At 40.6% G+C, this 21,996-nt stretch overlaps 1 protein-coding gene across 1 annotated transcript in view; it reads right to left on the reverse strand.

Annotated features, from left to right (window-relative positions):
• Positions 1-734: 734 nt before the first annotated feature.
• The window catches only part of LOC126473348 (origin recognition complex subunit 1), a 125,947-nt gene continuing 104,685 nt past the window's right edge, over positions 735-21,996 (reverse strand). The window contains exons 9-10 of the mRNA XM_050100344.1: positions 20,829-20,953; positions 735-1,048 (exon numbers count right to left, since the gene is read on the reverse strand). Coding sequence (XP_049956301.1) covers positions 888-1,048; positions 20,829-20,953 — 286 coding nt within the window. The 3' untranslated portion in view covers positions 735-887. The remainder of the gene's footprint in view (positions 1,049-20,828; positions 20,954-21,996) is intronic.

A 21,996-nucleotide genomic window follows, 5' to 3' on the forward strand; every position in this document is an offset into this window, starting at 1 on the left:
GTGTGTGTGAGGAGGGAGGGGGAGGGGGGGAGAGCAGGGTGCACATGTGCATGGATGGGTTTTGACTTTATGGACGCTCAGCAGTGAGGTTATCAGTGCCCTGACATGTTTGAAAAGAAACGAATGTGGACAAAATCGCTAAAATAGTTGCACACAGTGAGGAAACCTACAAAACAACACTCTCAAAATGCAAGATGTAGTTTACACCTGTGCGGGTAATCACCTCATATGTCTACACATGGCAAACGCGTACCTGTAAGTCTGCCAGCATTCTTTACAGGTGAACAATGCAAGGTTGAATTTCTTCACAGTGGTTCAATGTACTCTTTCACATGGTACTTGCCAGGTTCCTAGGGTCATTTCATTTCAGTGCTGGGGGTGTTGCTGACATACATGTGTTTCTCCCGGACACTGTTCCTACCGATCTCTGATTTGGAAAGTGCTTTTGAGTTGACGTGGTTCCAAGTGGATTACCTTTGCTTACACTTTTGCTAAAAGTGCATGTCACTTCCATTAGCTCATAAGACCCAATCTGTGGGGGATGTTTTGTCAGTGAATAAATAACAGTGTTGGACCATCTTTCCTGGCTGCATGATTTAATAACATTTTTCTTACGTCAAACATAAATAAAACAATCAAAGGAAGGCATTATGCTGGCAGTGAGGACATCAAGGATAAAAGTAAATGACTACAGAATGACATACCCAGATTAATATAATTGCTAGGATATCTCCAGCAAAATGCAATTTTATTTTAGCACAGTAATAAATGATATAAAACAGTAAAACTAATGTTATCAAAAAATAAAATTTCACAGCAAATTTACAACAGAGCCTTCCATTTTCTTTTTTATAATATCAATAGCCAATTTGTATTCAACTGGTATATTAAGAATTGGTCTGAAGAGCAAAATGCAAGTCATCTGAGTTGATATTCAACATAACTGACTGAAAAATGTCTGCTCTCGAGTGTTCTGTCAGTAGAAGACCATAACACCCCAGTTTGGCTATAATTGATAAAGTCTTCGTACTGGAGGGCACTGATATCCCTGAAAACAAAAGACAAGAAATGCTGAAGTTATTGTTCTATTGTAATGGCAGGCAACATTCTATCTGAGTAAAAATGGAGTCATCAAGTGTATGTTTCTAGAAAGAATGATCTCCGACTCCCTGTTCTGTAGCTGTATCTGTAACAAAGGTGTGGAAAGAAATATCTGTTCAGAATTAATTTTATGATCCTAAAGTAAAGAAAAATAAATTAAAACAGAGACACGAACAATGGCTGCTTAGTACATGGGACCAATATAATATGCCCAGTTTTATTTTGCTTTTCCAGTCATAGGCATACTAGGAACAAGATTTTAACTTCAACCGCTGCCAATATTGGAGGGGGGGAGGGGGGGATTGAAAACACTTGGCATCACAACACGTAAAAAGGAATAGTTCACACCACTCAATACTGTGGATGTTTTACCAGTTAAGTGAAATGCATTACGGAAAATATTTTTTGGTTCGCAATACCCTTAGGACAAGAAAAGCAATATAATACTTCATATAACAGCTGCTGTGAAAAATGAACACACAAATGAACTTAATATTGGGTCAGGGAGAAAAAGGCTTATGTAAACTGAATGACTGGCTTTATCACCTATGTACAGTAAGGTAAATCTGTCCTCAAACTTCACTGAAATTCTTCATTATTGTCAAATGAGCATAAGAATATCCTGAAAGCTAGCAGTGGTGTTGCCAGCTTTCAATCTCAACTGCCTGTATTAAAGGTCTGTGCTGCCTGCGACTGGCAAAGTGATTGTTTCTCTGATGTCTTGTGCAATAACGACTACGGAAGCTGATGGTATCTTGTACAGGGCACTATGGATTACACGTGTGTGAGCATTCGTAAGACTTTTGAGCCTTTACTTATAGCTGACAGAACTGAGTGAGGTAGCAATAGTTGTCTGCTGTGTTACTGCAATTTATAATGCACCTTACAATAAGAAACAATTTGCAGCAACTCCCCAATGTTTGATATTAGAGTGTGAATGGTTGAGTGCCTGCAACATATACTTTTCCCCCCCACAACAACTTTTATCTTAATATTCGTTCGTATCAGTAAGCCTGTCAAGAAGTCTTATGCTGTTGGCTTGTTTGCTCAAAGTGAAGGCCCCAGTTTCGTCCACTTTTTGTCTTCTAATTGCACTCTAAATGCCACAGTATTAGCACAATCTAAAGGCATTTTGGAGAGTGCAATAAATCAGTGAAGTTCATATGCCACAAATATAAGGAATTCTGTATACACTCCCAATCTTTTACTTCTGAGAACTGGGAATGATACTGCAAAAAAGAGAAATACATAGGGGAAATACTGTTCGCGTGATGGTGGTGTCAAAACAATGGCTGGCTCTCTCTCTCTCTCTCTCTCTCTCTCTCTCTCTCTCTCTCTCTCTCTCTCTCTCTCTCACACACACACACACACACACACACACACACACACACACACAAAACCTTTACATTCACAAGGAAATGCAAAGACCATGAATAGTACATATGAAATAACCAATGATGAGAGAATGTCAACATCACAATTGTCTTAATTAGTTTGGCATTTTTATTACAACTGCACTGACATCACTATCTTCACCGTTGTATTCATCTCAGAAACTACTATATTCGGAACTGATTTTTCTCTGATGCCTCCTTCATTTGATCTCTTGATCTCATTCTACATTGGTTCCCAATCTTCTTCCTTTATCTTGGGCTATTTGTGTGACTGCCTCGTTCTCGTCTCTCCGTGTCCCAGAGTGTAAATGTTTTATTTCATTCTGTGACATGTCCTTCAATTTAATCCCAGGTAAGTTCAATATCATTGAAGCAGCCCATGTTCTGTGTTACTGAATCAATTGCATATGGTGTTTTCTGTGGTTTGTATCTTTACTGTTTTCCTTCAACCAACCCAAAATTTTCTCCTCCTTTGTGAACAAGTTGGGTCTTATTTAACAAAAACAAAACAGTATGGAGCATTATATATTACAAAAACACTATCCGAACTGAGATATGGTACGAAGTGAGTAATGAACCTTTCTTTAACTGTATCCTCAGTCACTTCTTCATGGTAATCTAGTTTATTTATTTATTTTCTTTTTACTGAAAAAAGAACTTAGTACCAGGCATAAAATCCCAATCAGAGACCTCTTGATCAATAATAAGTCATCCACCCTTCCCTTTAGGCACACTCATTGTTATGTGATGTGTTGTCTGTCCATTAGTCTGATCTTGCACATGCATGTAAACCCATGTTTCATCCATCCATATTATATTCTCTGAATTGATGCCAATTTTTCCTAAACAATAGAAAGGCTTGTCGCACTGCCCGTAGTAAACAAATTACTTTCTAACAGTGAAACTATCAAGATTTTATATGTGGTACTCTTTCCTGCTGTAATATGCATACACAACCAGACCTCAACTATCCGGCATGCTCGGGGATCTGTCGGTGCTGAATTATCGTCATTTTTAAAAACCTGGTTTAAGAAAAGGGATATAAGCAAAACCTACAGTTTTAACATACAAAACATGTAACTTTTATTTATTAAACATAACAGGTGAGATTAAAGTATCAAAAATTAGAAGTATGTATTACTTTTCTGTACACAAAATTCAATTAATAGCAGATTATTGTACTGCTTATTAAACTAGTTTTAAGGCTCAAAGTTTTAGAAAAGTTCAATAAACAAAAAATTTTTTGTACACCAGAAACAAAATAAAGTAAGTGCCACTGATTTTTAAAATATCAAGAACAAGCTAAGTAATGATGGTTGGTTGATTTGGGAGAGGGACCAAGCTGCGAGGTCATCGGTCCCATGATGTAGGATGGCAGAAATCAAGGGAGGAATAACACAAACAGCACAGTCCAGTCAGGGAGAACAGATAATGTAAAAATGAGGAAGGAAAGTGGACATCAGGGCAGCAGGAAGAGGAAAGAACAGGAGGGGTTGGATGGAAATGGGGAGAGAAAGGGTGCCCCAGAAACAGAAACGCTACGGATGATGAGGTACCAGCACCGCCATCGACCTGTCCTGACACCAACACCATACCATTATCACAATACAATGGGGCCAACACCAGGAAAAGAAGACACACGAAAAGTGGAAACAAGACAGCACATCAGACCAGACAAAATATAGGAAAAGGCAGGTACCTGGATGGTATGGAGGCAAAGTCAGGATCTCCATAACCAATGCCCACACTAACAGAGGGACTAAAATTCCAGAGGAATATTCAAGAACTTATTCCCTGATAGGACAAGACACTTTCGCAAAGAAAGCCAAGGGCAGACACAACCATGCGAAGATCGTCTGCTATCATCTTCATTCCCTGGTGTTGGCCCTGTTGTATCGTGATAATTGTAGGAGGGTACATTTACTGCAAGGGGCCAAAAGGTGGGGACAGTCCAGCAAAATATGGATCACCATGAATGGAACCCTGCACTCACTGTAGAGTAAAATATCTATATGGCCAATGCAAAGACAGGAGAGGATGATAGACTGCCACTGGGAGAGACAGAGGAAAGAACACCACATGGTGGGAGACTCCTTAATGGTGTGATGTTTATTAGACGAGCTGGGGTGGGGGTAGTTCCCCAGAGTTACCACATGATTGAGCAAAAAGAGATTTGATGTACAGTGGCAAATCTGCGCCTGGAGGGATCATCGAGAACTGGGGTAGGCGGCCTTCTCCCCAGTCAGACGATCAACAAGTTCAATACCCAGGATACGTATGTGGCCAGGAACCCAATGAAAATCAATTGAACAACCAGCATCACCAAGATCAGCAAGAAAGTCATAGATGGCAGAGACCAAGGGGAGGTGTGAAAAACAATAGTCTGAAGGCCACTCACTGAGTCCATACATAACAAAACTCGGGTTAGTGAGGACTGTTTCATGAAGCAGAGGGCCAATACATGGCCATCAATTCCAAAGTAAATACTCCACACATGGCAGACAAGAGATGGTGTTCCATGCCAACAGAAGAGCCATCAGTGTAAAAAACAATGGTATCCTGAAATTCCTGTAAGAATGTTTGGAACAAACAATGGAACACCATTGGAGCAGTGGAGGATTTCAGACCCTGGAAGAGGTCCATCCAAATCTGGGGCCATGGAACTAACCAAAGGGGGTGTGGTCAGGAGAGAATGTGGGGAAGGGGACAAGGAGGGGAGAAGGAAGTCACAGTGGAGAGTAGCGAAGTGGAGCCCAAGTGATAAACCCGCCCAAGGGCAGGCAGCGGGTGGACGATGGCCCGAATCTGCGAAAAGAATAGAATAGAAGGGGTGAACAGGGGAAGAGTGAATAGTGATGGCACAGCAAACCAGGAGCTGGGACCGCCAAATCGAAGGGAGAGGAGTTCCAGTGTCAAGACTGTTGACAGGGCTAGTGCAAAAGGCACCCGTGGCTAAATGGATACCATGATGGTGAACTGGGTCTAAGAGCAGCAGGGTGGAAGGGGCAGCTTAACCATAAACTTGACAATCATAGTCCAGAGAAGACAGAACTAATGCCTAGTCAAGGCGGAGAAGGGTTGAACGATCTGCACCCCAAGAGGTGTGGGCAAGGAAGCAAAGAACATAGAGTTTGTGAAAACAGCCAACCTTCAGATGTTGGATATGGGGTAACCAAGTAAGCTTGTTTTCAAAAGGAAAAGACAAGGAACAGAACTGGGGAGGATCAGTCAAGACATTGGGCATCATGGTAAAGCTCCAGATTAGGATACACCATAGTACAGCAACAGAAATGCACCACTCTTGTCTTATGGGAAGGGAATCAAAAACTGTGCGAGAGTTTGCAAATTAGAGTACTGGATGGTACCCTGGTGTTCCCATTTCACAAAGGCCACCAAGTGGGAGCTAGCCCAAATACAGAAATCATCCGCATAGGGAGGAGAGGTGACCAACAGTCCAGCAGACGGCCCAAGTCCATGAGAAAAAGGACATTTAATACAGAGCCATGCAGGGTCCCCGGAGAGCTAAGAAACAGTGCCAACATGAACTCTGAATGACTTGTGGGACAGGAACTGGAAAATAAAAATCGAGAGGGGGGGGGGGGGGGGGGCGCATAGACCCCACTTGTAGAGTGAAAAGAGGATGTGATGGTACCAAGCTGTGTCATAGGCCTTACAAGGATCGAAAAAACTGCAAGATGGCAGTGCTGAGAAATAGCCTGCTGAACTGTGGTTTCAAACCAAAGCAAATGATTAATTGGAGACTGTCTTTTCCAAAATCCACACTGGTCAGGAGATAAAAGGTCCCGAGATTCAAGGACCCGAATGAGCCATATGCAGCACTAAAATTAGTAGGGGAACCACCATAAGATGACACAGGTCATGGTTGGCAAGAAATTGGTCAAAGATGAGCCCCTGGCTACATGAGAAAACACTGCTCCACAAAGGGTAATAGGCTTAAAATCCCCAAGGAGAAGGAAGGGAGGGGGGAGTTGCTGAAGGAGGGCACTTAGAGCAGCAGATGTAGGTGGTCCGTCAGGAAGGAGACTGACTGCAAACTGTGACCGCAGAGTCCAAGGGGACCTGGGTGGCAACTGCTTCCAATGGGGTACGCAGTGCGATCCATGTACTAACATAGGGACCAATGTGCAGATGCCATCGAATGCCCTCAAATGGCTGACCCGGTTCAGACAAAGCACAGAACCCACAAAAGGATTGAAGGCAGTAAGGGACTGCAACTGAATGGGCTGGAGCCAATGATGCCGCTGGGTCACCATCTGTCACCAATGAGGACGGGATGACATCCATAAATATGAGATCAGGCTCATGTTGTGAGGGGGAGATGGCACCTCTAAGGGCACTGGCAGAGGTGGGGTGTTGGGGGGGCATTGCAGTCCTGGGACTTTTATTTTTCTTCTTCTTGAGTTGAGAAGGGTAGGGCACAGAGAGAAAGCAGGGTTCTGCAAAACCCAAAACCAAAAGAGAGCAGGTGACCTTGGGGTGCACAGACTGTGTGTCCTGTAACTGATTTGTGGTAGCAGGTCTCCAGGTCTCCGGCCTGGGAGACGCTGGGGGAATGGGTCCCAGGAAGGGGCCCTATCGCTGGCTGACGCAAAGAAGGGGGGCACTACTTCGGCTGGGTGGCAGAGGGGGGGGGGGGGGGGGCACCTGGAGGAAAGGAGATGGGAGATGGGAGCCACAGGGGAGGGTGAGAGGAGAGGGGATTGGGACAGGAATAAGGGAGAGAGAGTATGGGGTAAGAATGTACCAGAGGCAAAAATAAGTCATCGATATAGGATGAAATTGGTCAAATTTGTGACAAGCCTCAGTGTAAGATAAGCGATCCAGAGACTAATACTGAAAGTATCCTCTTTTCTTTCTCATAAGCCAAGCAATCTGGTAAGCAGGGAGAGTGATGGTCATGACAATTAACACACACAGATGGTGGAACACAGAGTCTCTCTTCATGGAGTGGGTGTCCACAGTCACCACACAGAAGGTCTGCTGTGCATTGGGAAGACATGCCCGAAACGCAAGCACTGAAAGCACCTCATGGGTGGCAGGACATATGGCTCCACATCACACTGATAACATATAAGCTTGACCACCTCTGGTAAAAAGCCAGAATAAAGGCCACTGCTATTGTCCTTGCGAACTTTCTGCACACGCCAGGCAAAATGAACGCCCCGTCATTGCAGATTGGCCTGTAGTTCCTCATTAGTTTGAAGATGAGGTTCCTATGAAAAATGACTCTCTGGACCATGTTTAAAGACTGGTGAGACATAATGGATACCAGGACATCGGCAAGATGATCACAGGTACAAAGAGCTGCAAATTGGACAGCAGAATTTTTGATCAACAGGGAAACCGACTGCATCTTATTGAGAGACTACACTTCGCCAAACTTGCCTCCACAAAAACTAACAGCTTTGTGGTGGTGAATGCGCCCTTGTCCATCCTAGTACAAACCAGGTAGTGGGGAAAGAGTTTCACCCCAAGCCAGAGAGTCTGGCCCCCTCCCAGTGTGTAGCCAGGGAAGGAAGTCTGCAGAGTCATAAGAAGCAACATTCACTGATCCATTACCAAACTGAAGAGACGGCCATAGAAGAATGGCCACATTTCTTGGAGCTTGGTACACTTTATATAAAAAGCATCTGCCCTGATAAAACCTACTCCAATCAGGGGCTCTCCTCATGGGTGCCACCCAGCCACAGCACGGGCCATCTGGAATGGTGGCCATTGCCAATAGTTCTTATGCTCTCGGACGACAAGCAACCAGTACTAGGCTTAACTGGGGAGGCAACAGCTCAGGTACCAGAAGTGTGATCCCTGTTTTGTCAGGCGGCTCAGTCAGATGGGTATGTAACAGCCCCACCACTTGGACTGGCTACACGTGCTGGTAACCTAGTGAGGTGGAGGGGGGAAGGAAGGGGTAGAGGAATCTATGTTGTACATGTGAGAGAGGGAGTTCTTCCCCAAATGGTTCACACTATGGAGAGAAAATTTAGAAGGGGAAGTCCAACCCCAAAGGGGGACCAAAAGTACCAAAATGGAAGGATGAAAGAAAAAAGGCAAGGGGAACAAAACTGCAAGGAATGCAGGAAGCCAGGTGGATAGGCAATAAGTAAAAACACCGAGAGGAGGAGGGGGAGCAGCGGGGAAGGAGCGAGGCAGGAGGGGAGGGCCATTGGGAAGGAAATTTTGCCCATGAAGGATGAATGGGCTGCAATAGCTCAGAGCTCTGGGGGCGCCACACACACACACACTAACGAAAGAACCATGAGCTCCCTGGGGGTTAATGAAAATTGTAATCAAGAATTTGGAACAATGTAATTGTAATTGCTATCTTTAGGAATAACACACATATCTGACATGTTTGACGGTGTGGAGTATGTAGGGGCAACTACTACCAATAGTTTATCTGAAATTTTCTCTTGGGGGCCTCTGGAACTTTGTAGAAATGCTACTGTGTTTCTTGGATTTACCTCTCTTCTGATATAAATTATTTCGTATGATCTGTGGATTCATGACTTCAGGAGCATTGTGTTGTTGGCTACTCTCTGTGAATTTCACAAACGTGTTTAATTCTTCCGAAGCCTCAGCCCAAGAGATGCAAATTGTAGGTGTTTCTTCTTCATCATTTTCAGTTTTTGGTGCTGCCTGTGGGTTTAAAACACTTCATAATATCATATCATCTGTCAGATCTTCTTCCATAGCTAAATTCTGTCAATGTCGATCCATTTATCAACTTCTTCTGTTGACAATGCACTCTGCAGTTCATTCCTGGACACAGAATTTATCACTCGTACAAATTCAGAGTAATGAGCTGTCGACTCATCATCATTTACATTGCTTTCCACCACTGCAACTTCGACCACTTTGAGCCTTATTTTCCTCCAGACCCTGCACAGAGGCCCAAGCAACTACAGCCAAGAAAAGAGTGTTTTCAATGTTAAAATTGTGTAGAAACACTCTGGCACTGCAGTCCGAGCTTAGCAACTATTGTACAAACATTCCTCTGCTCAGCACTTGAAATTTTGTATGACCCCTCGGTCCATGGGTCGATTAGTGACGTTACCTTGGCAGGAACATAGGTGAAAAAAATTTCCTGACAGACACTTCGATTCTGGAGTTTGGCAACTGTCAATGATGAGAACAGTCTAATAATTTGTAGGTCAGCCTATCTTTCAAATTTTTATTTAATTATGTTTTCACAGCTGTAACAAAGTGGTGAAACAAACAGTCTAAACAACTCTGCTTTTACCCAGGCATCAGTGCGTACATTGTAAATAACTGGCATATGAAGGGGGACCCAAAACAAATTGGAACTGTGATGATGCACATCCTGTACTTGTAGTACCGGGTTGCACTGCCAGAATAATGTTGCAGGACCTCTCCAAGACTTATTTCGCCATGCAGTGTCACCTGACAGGTGTGGTTTCTCTGGCGGTCCTCCAAGTGCACATACAGTGCAGACATGGCATGAGAAAGAGGCTATTTTCTTACAAACAGTGTGCGGCAGTGAAATTTTGTTATTTACTTGGCAAGAATACAGCAGAAACTGTTGTTTTGATGCAAACAGGTTACAAAGAACATGCTCTTAGTAAAAATCAAGTGTAAGAATGATTTTCTTGGTTTAAAAAGGGAGAAATGGTCACTGAAGATTAGCCCCATTCCAGTCACCCTTCAACTGCTCGAAGCGAGGACAGAATCAGCAAAATTTCTGATCTGATCAATGCATACACAGCTCTCAAGTGCTAGCCAGTTTTTAGCCTCAACGAAGATGACTACCTTGTCCCCACGTGCCCCGTCCGCCAGATTTAGTGCCCGTCCGCCAGATTTAGCACCTTTGGTTTTCTTCCTGTTCCCAAGGATGAAGAGAAACTTGTAAGGGAAGTGTTTTGTTGATGTTGCAGATGCAAAATGCATTGTTATGAAGGTGCCAGCAGGTATCAAAGAGAATGAATTTAAAAGGTGCTTCCAACAGTGGAATGAATGTTTGGCCAAGTGCATTAATGCTAATGGAGAGTACTTTGAAGGAGATTAAGGTTGTACTTGAAAAACAGTATAAAGTAAATGCTTTCTACAGTTTATGGCTGTCCGGAGCATTTCCACACACTGAGACATTTATTCTGCCGTTATTTGTTTCTGGACTCCTCAGGTCACATTAGGGTTGAACTAGGCAAACGCCGCCATAACAGGCCTGTCTCATCAATGCTGCAAATTTGCTGTGGAGACAACTTATGCCCATCAACAAGTTTTTGAAATACTGTATTGCACTCATCTGCAGCAGTCTTATCAATTGACTTTATTTCGCCAGAAAGATATACACTGAAGTGCCAAAGAAACTGGTATAGGTATGTGGACTCAAATACAGAGATATGTAAACAGGCAGATTATGGCGCTACAGTCAGCAATGCCTATATAAGACAATGAGTGTCTGGTGCAGTTGTTAAATTGTTTGCTGTGCTACAATGGCATGTTATCAAGATTTAAGTGAGTCTGAATGGGTGTTGTAGTCGGCGCATGAGCGATCGGACACAGCATCTCCGACGTAGCAATGAAGTGGGGATTTTCCTGTACGACCATTTCACGGGTGTACCGTGAATATCGGAATCCGATTAAATGTTGAATCTCTGACATCACTGTGGCTGGAAAAAGATCCTGCAAGAACCGTATCAACAACAACTAAAGAGATTCATTAAACGTGACAGAAATGAAACCCTTCCACAAATTTCCGCAGGTTTCAATGCGGGGCTGTCGATAAGTAACAGCATGTGAACCATTCAATGAAACATCAATGTGGGCTTTCGAAGCCGAAGGCCCACTTGTGTACCCTTGATGACTGCTCTGACATTGGACTGTTGATGACTGGAAACATGTTGCCTGGTTGGACAAGTCTCGTTTCAAATTTTATCGTGCAGATGGATGTATGGAGACAATCTCATGAACCCATGGACCCTGCATGTCAGCAGGGGACTGTTCAAGCTGGTGGAGGCCCTGTGTGGGGCATGTGCAGTTGGAGTGATTTGGGACCCCTGATATGTCTAGATACGACTTTGACAGGTGACATATACATAAGCATCCTGTCTGATCACCTGCATCTGTTAATATCCATTGTGCATTCCGATGGACTTGGAGAATTCTAGCAGGACAATGTGACACTCCACAAATCCAGAATTGCTACAGAGTGGTTCCAGGAGCACTCTTCTGAGTTTAAACATTTCTGCTGGACACCAAACTCCCAGACATGATCATTATTGAACATATCTAGGATGCCTTGCAACCTGCTGTGCAGAAGGGATCTCCATCCCCTCAAACTCTTACAGATTTATGGACAGCCCTGCAAGATTCAATTCCCTCTAGCACTGCTTCAGACATTAGTCGAGTCCATGCCACATCGTGTTGCGGCACTTCCGCATGCTTGCGAGAGCTGTACATGATATTAGGCAGGTATACCAGTTTCTTTGGCTCTTCAGAGTAGTTTATGGATGTCATTACAAATTTTAAAATTACGGGCCACCCTTCTGAGAACAAAAAAAACTACTGTAGGCGAGATTTAATTCCTCGCGAAAAAAATTGGGCTTTCAGTTAACATAGGTTCTGTTATTGGCTTTCCTTCTGCTTTTTTAGTACTGAACCACTTATACAAAACTTCGTCTAGACTTTCTAATTTCGGTTTTTTAGGGTTTGACTGACATCTAGACTTTTAACTCAAGCAGATTGTGACACAAATTTTTCTAGCTGTTATCTTCGTTTTTCGATGTCATATATAGTTGAAGATGCAATATTACATTCACTCATAATATTGTTTCCGTTCTTCCTATGATGTCCAGTTTTTGGTGGATTGTCAACATCACATGCTTGCGTTTTGCCATTTTTGCTCTGTTTGGAAAGCATATTCACTATACGTACAAACTTTTTACTGCGTTGTAACTTATTTGACATCTGCACAAGTATTATTAAATAAAGTTGCACAGCACTGATGCAAATATAAGTACTGTAAATTTAGGTCTAGTGAATGAAGAATCGTTGATACTAAGACAAAGGTAACAATGCAACTGCCTTATCTCGGTGAGAATACAATCACTCAATGAGGCAGACCACTCTTACTGACAAGGTGCAAATGGTTCCAACGTTGCTCAAAGGCATGTGACTGTACTGCAATTCGAGCTTTCGTTGCTCTGTCAATTATGTTACTGGCTGCTATCAAAGGACGAACCATTGCCCTATTCCTTCAAAGTAGTAATCTGAATATAAATCAGCATGATGGATCTTAGAGCACAAAGCCTATTCCAAACTAGTCTTTCCTGCACTAAGAGAAGCCCTTATTTCAATAAATGACAAGAAACTCAGTTACACAATCTGTGTAATAAACATACGCAAACCTCTTTAGCAATATGTGCTTAACACTGATTGAAAACAAGAAACACTTACATGGAACTCTGGCAACACTGAGATGTTGCTATCGTGACAATTACAAAATCGTATTATGTGATAGTCTGACGTACGCATGCGATGCTGCCGCACCTAACGCACTGCAGTTGTCAGAGATCATCGTATACCAGCTTGAATATAGGCATCATCTTGTCAGATGTGATGTGCCCTTTCCTTCCTCTGCCCTTTGAATTGTCTTCAACCAGTTATAAGAGAACTTAATGGCTTAACGTGGATCACATGCCATGGGGCTACTGGAATTTTTCACATGCACAAATATTTTACAGATGTGAAAAAAGCTATAAGTGACAAGAAATGCCTAAGAAAGTAAATTACCAATAGAGTCGTTTCTCCTGTTAAGAAAGTAAGGTTACACATTAAAAACTGGGAAAACTACAGAAGTACCGAATAAATAATGAGTCTGATGTAAAGCAGAACGGTTCCTTCCACAGAAACTGAGATAAATGAAAATAAATTAAAACCACTATGCACCAAATTCAGTTAGCTTTTCCTCATTATAGGTATGTTTATATACCCACACAATAGGGCAGTTTTAAGTAAATAAGTGGAAACAAAATACACACTTTAGGTTAGTAACAAATACAACATGGTAAACAGATGAGTTAGTATTTAACCCATAACCCATCCAGGATTCTTTAAAGAGGTGAACTGCAATGTACAAAACAGCTTCAAACATCCGATTACTTTGCAAATGAATTAATGTGTTAAATATTTGAAGTTATGCATGGACACCACATTTTATGACATCATATCTCCAGAAATATGTGCCGTACAATGATACAATTTTGCAGGTATGTTCAGTGGTATATGAGAATGCTGTACAAAATGTGCTGTGAACAGCACTGGTAGTAAATTGTCAGGTCTGATACTGACATTTTACTGCAGAAACACTGAAAATGCAGCAGCGACAAACTTGTTTATATTGTGTGTGTGTGTGTGTGTGTGTGTGTGTGTGTGTGTGTGTGTGTGTGTGTGTGTACGTGCGTGCGCGCGTTTTTGTAGGGGTGCGTTATGAGTCACATTTTCTCAGTGCATCATGAATTACATTTTCTCAGTACATACATACAGTTTCTAATTTTAGTACTTTACTTATACTGTTAAGCCTTTAATGTAAGAGTGTACTTCTTAATATGCAGATTATGGCACCATTTTAAATTTTTAAAATCAGTCAGAAATTATATGATATACAGAAAATCAAATTTTTGTTGGTTTTGGTTATCGTTAGCTAGGCAACCTGCAACTACAACTGGGTGGTGTTAGCAGTTTACTAATATAGATAAAGTATCAAAACATTATGCAGGTTTATCATGTTCTGTTTTTTACTACCTTTTTACCACTTCAATGTCATTTTCAGAAAATGAGATAAACACTGTCCGTTTATAGATCTATGTAATGCTTGCAATTTTCTAAAAAGTTTGCGAGAGAGAAGTGTACAACATAAATTTTTTATCATTTGGAAGTAATAAGTTATTGAAAGCCAAAAACTTTTATTTTCATGAATGCTTCTTTAGAGAGAATGTTGTATTTAATCTGTGAACCACATTTATCCAAGGACTATTTTTTTATGGCATCAAAGGTCATTTCTCGTATCTTAAGTGACACAATTTCATATTTTGCCAGTCATCCTGATGTGAGCTGCTTCTCGTTATAGCAACCCTCCATCCATCTTTTCGCTGTTTTTACAGTTACTTTCATCACAAGAATGCATTTTCAATGTATTTGTGGCAGCTTCTCTGTCAGTAGCCTCTTCATGTGACCGTGTCCTGTTAATTACTTCTCTATAGCATCACAACTTTTTAATTTCCATTTTTCTTTTATTTTCTGTCACTGTAATTTTATCTTGTAAAGTCAGCATACAATTTCATCTACAAGAATATGCTGCTTCTTTGTTTTAGTTTTTTTTTTACTGAGAACATTCTTCTGATTGATAAGTGGGCAGAACACTCCAAATGACTTGAACATAAGGATCTTTGTTTTTTTCTTAAAATTAATTTCACAAGCTACAGTTTAGCTGCGTCATTATAGGTTTTCTTAGTCCCACTATATGAAGCTCACATTTTTCACCTCTTCTCTCTGCAATTAGAGTAACACCTGAACATTTTCTAATTACAATCTTTCCAGTCATGATTTATCCACTAGAGAAAAATATTGAATAAGTATACAATCTGAACTGTTAGATTATATATATTGAGATGTTACACATAGGTACATTACAGCAGGTTGAATTAACAGACAACTGCAACTTGAAACAGCAGAAATTTAGGTAACCGACAGATAAGATTAGTCAGTTTCATGTCCCATGGCTCATTTTGCATGATAAACCATTAAGATATGGAATGATTATTAGGTTATGGCTTTGCTCAGTGTGTGTAGGTTTCAAGCATTGTTTGTTATGTTTCTGCTTTTTTGTAGACATTTCAGCGTTGTTACATACTACCATAATTGCTGAGATCCGCATCGTTTGACTTTAGTGGAGAAGGCTATCATAAGCAATTATCACTTGGTCATTGTAGCACAAAGGGACTCACTACTAATGGTTACTATTCAGTCTAATTCAGATAACCGGTGTGAATAGCACATATTATGGTATAGAAAGTAAATGTAGCTCCAACTTTCAGTTATAATCATAAATATAGGCTGAAATGGAAGAAGGAATTAATTGGAAAATATGAGGTGGGTGAACCATTCACTCTGAACTCTGCCTCTATGGAATGCTAACTAAATTGAAAAATTGAAGAATAGAGAATAGGAGAGAATCAATGTTCATTTTATTGTATTATGCATTCCAGTATTCACCTGAAGTTATTTACAGAAACCATAAGAAACCTAATCAAGTTGGTCCAATAGCCTTTTGAGTCCTGTTCCCCTTAAATAAAAATTTATCAAATGAACCTCAGTGCCAAATTCCTCAACACTGCGTATACATCAAATGCATAGGATGTCAGAAACATAATAAAAATATTCTGGATCTATTTCATTGGAAAAATGTAAGCATGATGTGCATGTACATCAAATCCTCATTCTACTATCCCCAGAAAATGATCTGCAATTCTGCTTAATCATTTCTTGAAAAATATGAGGATAGTTCATAATACAAATAAACTCTAATTGCCACAGGACAGTGTGTCTAAATGAAATAAGTGATATTATTATTATTATTATTATTATTTTATCGTCAATATATTCTGAAGTTAAAAACTGTCCACAGCGAGAGATCAACAGACTGATCACAATTCATCCATTTTATATGCATTTTTTGAAGCACACTGTGATAACAGTCAAAAGCAAGTGAAACACTTGTCTTAAGCCATATTAAAGGTTCACAAATGAACAGAAATATTAATACTATTCGCTCACTTGACATGGCCTCATCATTTTATTTTGCATGGTATGTAGTTCAGTGGGTAGGAGCCAGACTAAAAACCAAAGTTCTGGACTGAGTCCTCTATCAGTTCTATGATTCTTTCAGTCAGATAAAACTTCTTTTGCCTCTGGCAATGATTTGCTGACGTGAAAAACATCCAGCTTCACCATCATTTAGAGTTCATGTTAAACTATACCGGTCTCCAAAATTAAAGCAACAAACCACTATCTCTGTCCTGTGTCTAATTCACAATATAATCATACAAACTGCAATCCTGTCCTGCACAAACGATGGTATTCCGGTCACCAGACAACCACACCAACGATGACGTTGGGGCATCTATCAAACGGGATAGTGTTTGCTGGATAGTCCCACATCCACAATTGCTGCGTACACAGTCACAGACAGGGCAGTATTGCACAGAGAAGATGCCTACCAGGTACTCTGCAGTGGAAGGCCATGGGAAAAATGGAAGCAGGAAAGTCGCAAACTGATGTGGCCCGGTGGCTTAATGTGATTGGTTCTGTTGTTTTTTCAGATGTGGCAACAGTTTAGAGAGATCGAAACTGTATACTGAAGACTGGGGCAGAGCTGACCATGTGTAACATCAGAAAGAGAGAACCATTATTTGGCAGTAAGGGTACGACGGTACCACCTTAGTACTGCATGGCAACTGGCATCTGACCTCGCAGCATCCACTGGACATGTTGTAGCAAGGCAAATGGTGTACAGTAGGCTTTAGCAGAGTGACCTTTGTTGTTACAGACCTGCTGAATGTGTCCCTCTGGTGCATCTTCACAGAAGGGAACATCTAGAGTGGAGCCATCAACATGCCACCTGGACAGTCCGACAGTGGGCCAATGTTCTTTTCACAGATGAGCCCTGATTTGGTCTGTTGGTCCGTACAATGATTCTCGACAGATTTACATCTGGAGGGAATGTGGAACACTATTTAGGGACCCAACCATTGTGGAAAGAGACTGATTTGAGGATGATCCTTAATGGTGTGGGCACGGATTATGTTAACCACTCAAACACCTCTTCATGAAACTGTATGGTTAAATAGGCAAGGTTTAACTGCTGTCAGCTAATGTGACGAGCTCTTGGAACCTCATGTGCGGCTGTTGTAAGGTGCTGTGGGTCCAGACTTTGCATTGCTGAACGATAATGCTCAACCTCATATAGCACACGTGGTTGATGTTTTCTTGGGAATGTAAGATATTGCACACATGGCATGGCCTGCTCTTCCCAAATTTGAATCCCATAGAGTACATCGGGATGCACTAGGGACACAGGTTGCATCACGTCAGCAACCACCACCCACTCTCCAAGACTTGCAAGCAGCGCTGCAAGAAGAATGGGAGTTATTGCCTCAACATGAGATTGATGACTTCATTCAGAGCATGCCCAGTAATTTGTCAGTCTTGTATTGCTGCCAGAGTTCACATGCCATAATGAGTGCATTAACCACTTGTCGGAACGTGTGTGTAAATCTGTTAAGTTGGAAAAAATGAAGAACATTTTTGTCTACTGTTAAGTATACTGCAGTTGCTTACGTTCTGTATTCTTTGTATTGTTTCTACCTTACTATCACCTGATTATACTGTTTTGTGGCAAAATAAATGCAACCTTACAAAATTTTGGTTTGCTGCTTTAATTTTGGACACCTCTGTACAATCCCCCCTGTAACTCGCTGGATATGTCATTTCAAATGTCAGAGGAAGGCGAGCATATACAACTTCCAACTATAGGACCATGCCCAGCGAAGTTACCGCAGCATTGAGGACAGCATTATCCTTGAGATCTGTTATCACTACAATGCTAATGGATGAGCTCTACCTCTCCCAGTTACACAATTTAAGATAGTTACTTCGATGAGAAATACTTAAGAATCCATCCTAAATGACGCAATTAGATTAGATTAGATTACAATCTGACTTACCATAATATCTAAGGACAGGCATGTTTCTATCACTTGGAAGCGTGTGTGTGTGTGTGTGTGTGTGTGTGTGTGTGTGTGTGTGTGTGTGTGTGTGTGTGTGTTACTCAGGATACTTCTTTCTTGAAAGTTACGCTAAAGCGACGTATTAACCACTGATGCAAAGAAAGTAAAAGATATATTTTTGTCAACTAACTAATGGAAATATTTTCATGAAACTTATTTGAATGCATTAAATCTGATATACAAAAAAAGTACAGCTGAGTCACAATAGTTTTGAGATGAATGGAACCACTTCAAACTACTGAAAACATGGACTTTAAATTTATGAGGGAAAAAGAAACAAAATGATGCTGTAAAGAATATAGTTTATGTAGGTGTCTACATTGGCAAAATAAAGGTTATAACGTAAGTCTGGTAACAATTTACTTCATGCAATAATGGAGGAGTGTCTTTTGCTTGGTGAATCTGCAACATTTTCCTGTGGTTGGTGTCACCTCAAGCTGCTGTTCCACATAGCGCATGTGGCCTCACGTGCAGCGCAGCCTTAGGCGTGTCCCATCATTGGTACAGTTTTGGCCTCATCATGTCAATTATAGAAGAGTCTTCTCATTGAATCACAGAATCTGTGATCACCCTCATTGTCAAACTTTCCATTTCTGTGTTGGGCCTACTTTCCTGTAGAATTTTTCTCCATGACTTAGAAATTGTATCTGATTATCTTGCTCCAAGACTCACTGATCCAATATAGAATGTCCTTTACAGTCAATTTCTTTAAAGGTCCTGCAATGCTTTCATTATCTTCCAAATACAAAACTGATTGTAGCAATCGTTCATGACACTTTTTCTTCAGGCATTCTACAATACCCTCATCCATTTGCTGAATCAAACTGGTAATGTTTGATGGGAGAAACAAGATGTGAATTCCGTCACACTACAGTTCTTCCACGCTTGCAGGTGAGAATGCATCATCCATTGTCAAAATAGCTTTTCATGACAGTCCTTTCTCTTTAAAACAGTTTTGCACTCTGGTACAAATAAGTTCAAAAACCAATTTTTAAAGTTTTTCTGATTCATCCAGGTATTATTTTGATGCATGTAGATAAGTGGAAGAGCTGCCATGGTGACATTCTTGGAATGTTCTTGGCTTGTCAGACTTACCCATCACAAACAGTGTAATTTTTTTGAAACTTCCTGGCAGATTAAAACTGTGTGCCGGACCGAGACTCAAACTCCCGAGTTCGAGTCTCGGTCCGGCACACAGTTTTAATCTGCCAGGAAGTTTCATATCAGCGCACACTCTGCTGCAGTGTGAAAATCTCATTCCAGTGTTATTTTTTTGTTTCCTGTTGCATTTGATGCTTCCATAACTGTGAGCTGCTCTTTACTTTTTTGTGCCCAGGAGCACTTTTTTCTTCATGAGAAGCAAGCATTTTTGCCAGCAACATTTTGAAGTTTAAAACAGTTTTGACACAGTTGTAATTTTTTGATTAGATAAATTTTCTTCAGTTATGATTTTTTAAAAACTATACAATACTTGCCAAAATGGCCTCAGTCACCAGAGCATCTGTCTCCGCATATATTTGACACATTCTATACCTCTTCTTTCACCTGTCGAGCCAACCCACATTAGTGGCAAAACCGTCATCTCCCTTAAAAATAAAACACACACACACACACACACACACACACACACACACACACACACCAAAGGTTCCTCCTGCGAGACTGGGCCACAAATCAGAGCCCCTTCTGTCTTTGTCGCATATGCCAAATTAAAAATGCCTTACTTGTTTTTGCAAACTCTTAATTATTTACAGTATTTTTATTTTGGCTAAGAGAGCTTACAGAGCATTTCTTTGAAGAAAACTGTGCCAATCTAAGTCAGTTTCTTCGCTAGTCAACAACAGTGACATTGTTGCCCTGTATTTGAGAGCAAGTTTTTCTTATCGTTTCTCCTTTGTCAACTTGTTTCAATCCTTCTAACTTAACATTCAAAGACACAAATTTCATTTTCTCCATTGCAGCACTCATTTTTAGAAGGGGTACAAACAAAAAAAATAAAACAAAACAATGTTGTGCTGTAATGACTATGACAAACACCTAAAATACCACTTCCAATGAAAGGATTGCTTGTGTAAACACTTAAAAACCTGGAGAAGTATATGTGTAGTGTCACTGACACAAACACAACTAAGGGGGAAGAGTGGTTCAACAGGTATTGCACTATGAGCAGGTGAGGGAAATAAATGGATGATTGATACCCTGTATTATTATTATTATTATTATTATTAGGCTCAGACTTATGGTAAACTTGCTGAGACTTTACTGTAACATAAAAAATAAATATGAGTCAGCAGGCCACAGAAAAGACACAATATTACTGACAAAAGTGGGTGTGATTTAAACAGAGGGCAATGCATTGTTTGTGCTTGGCTTTTCTCCTTTTCAAATGCCACATTGGTATTGATATACAAAAAGTCCAAACAAAGGACTGGATGGACCCTGGAATTTGTGATATTTTGTAACTACTAGTTGCACGTTTTAATTTGGTGATCACGTCATTCTGACTTACCATCAAATGTGGAGAGTGTTCTCAAATAGGTATACACTTTCTTGAAGGTGCATTTTTCAATGCCTGTGTCCTGCACAACAGCGGCCACAGATTTTAATAATAACTGCTCCATCACACTAAGATTTCTGAAAGGAAAAGAGGTACCATACAATGAAAAAAAATTCAATTGTTTATACTTCAGACAGAGAAACATCAACCTAAGATAAAAGCTGAGATAAGTCTATAAAAATATAGTTTAATACATTTTGTATGCTTATTTTACTTATAAATTAAATGTTTAAAAACTAATTATTGCAATGGTAACCCATTTTCACATACGAGAAATTAGCTAATGGTGACATGGAGCTGTAAGAGTATCATGATGTCACTTCCTGTTATTTCACAATGAGCACCCATTATATTGTGTGAAGCACAAAATAAGGTATGCAATGTTTTGGCAACATGCTACAAAAGGCTGAATCAATGGAAGGCAAAAATATGCTCTACATCACAAGCAGAAATGTGAAAACACCACATTGTATTTTTCGTTTTTGCTTTAAGTCCATAAATGGCGCACTCTTGAAAATTATTATTGGTGTGATTTGCTGTAATAACATGACAAGAAATGTCACATTAGTGGTTGAAGAATTTTTGTATTTAGTTATTTTCATGTCATAACTTACCTGTTATGAAAGTATCCCATTATAAGGAAACAGCATTTTGAAGACCCATCAAAAAACATCATACTTTTTAGTATTTATTATAATTAAATATCAATTAATAACATATTAGCAATTAAAGCCTTCAGAAGATCATAACATTAGGTAATTTGGTGTAGAAGCTGAGGTGAAACAAGTCAATTTTGTGGAACAACATGTTCCACTTCTAACCACTCAGGCTGATTAAATGTGTTTTCAGAAACCAGGAATGTTTTTTAGGTGGGGGTTAAGTGTGGAACATCTCACTGTTTATGTTTTGGTTTGCTGTATGTGCAGACTGGGTGCAAAAGACGTCAGCTTAAAACATCGACAACACACAATGGCATGTGTGCATCTCCACCTGCTGAGCAGGCCTATTTATGCTTGGGTGTTGCACCTTGGCAGTGCCTTGGACATCATCGAGCAAAGGCAGCAGTGATAACATCAACACTGGAACAACTGGGGATTAAACATAAGAACTGTCTTACTGT

The sequence above is a fragment of the Schistocerca serialis genome, chromosome 4, assembly GCF_023864345.2.
Source record: "Schistocerca serialis cubense isolate TAMUIC-IGC-003099 chromosome 4, iqSchSeri2.2, whole genome shotgun sequence".
In the NCBI taxonomy this organism is placed as follows: domain Eukaryota; kingdom Metazoa; phylum Arthropoda; class Insecta; order Orthoptera; family Acrididae; genus Schistocerca; species Schistocerca serialis.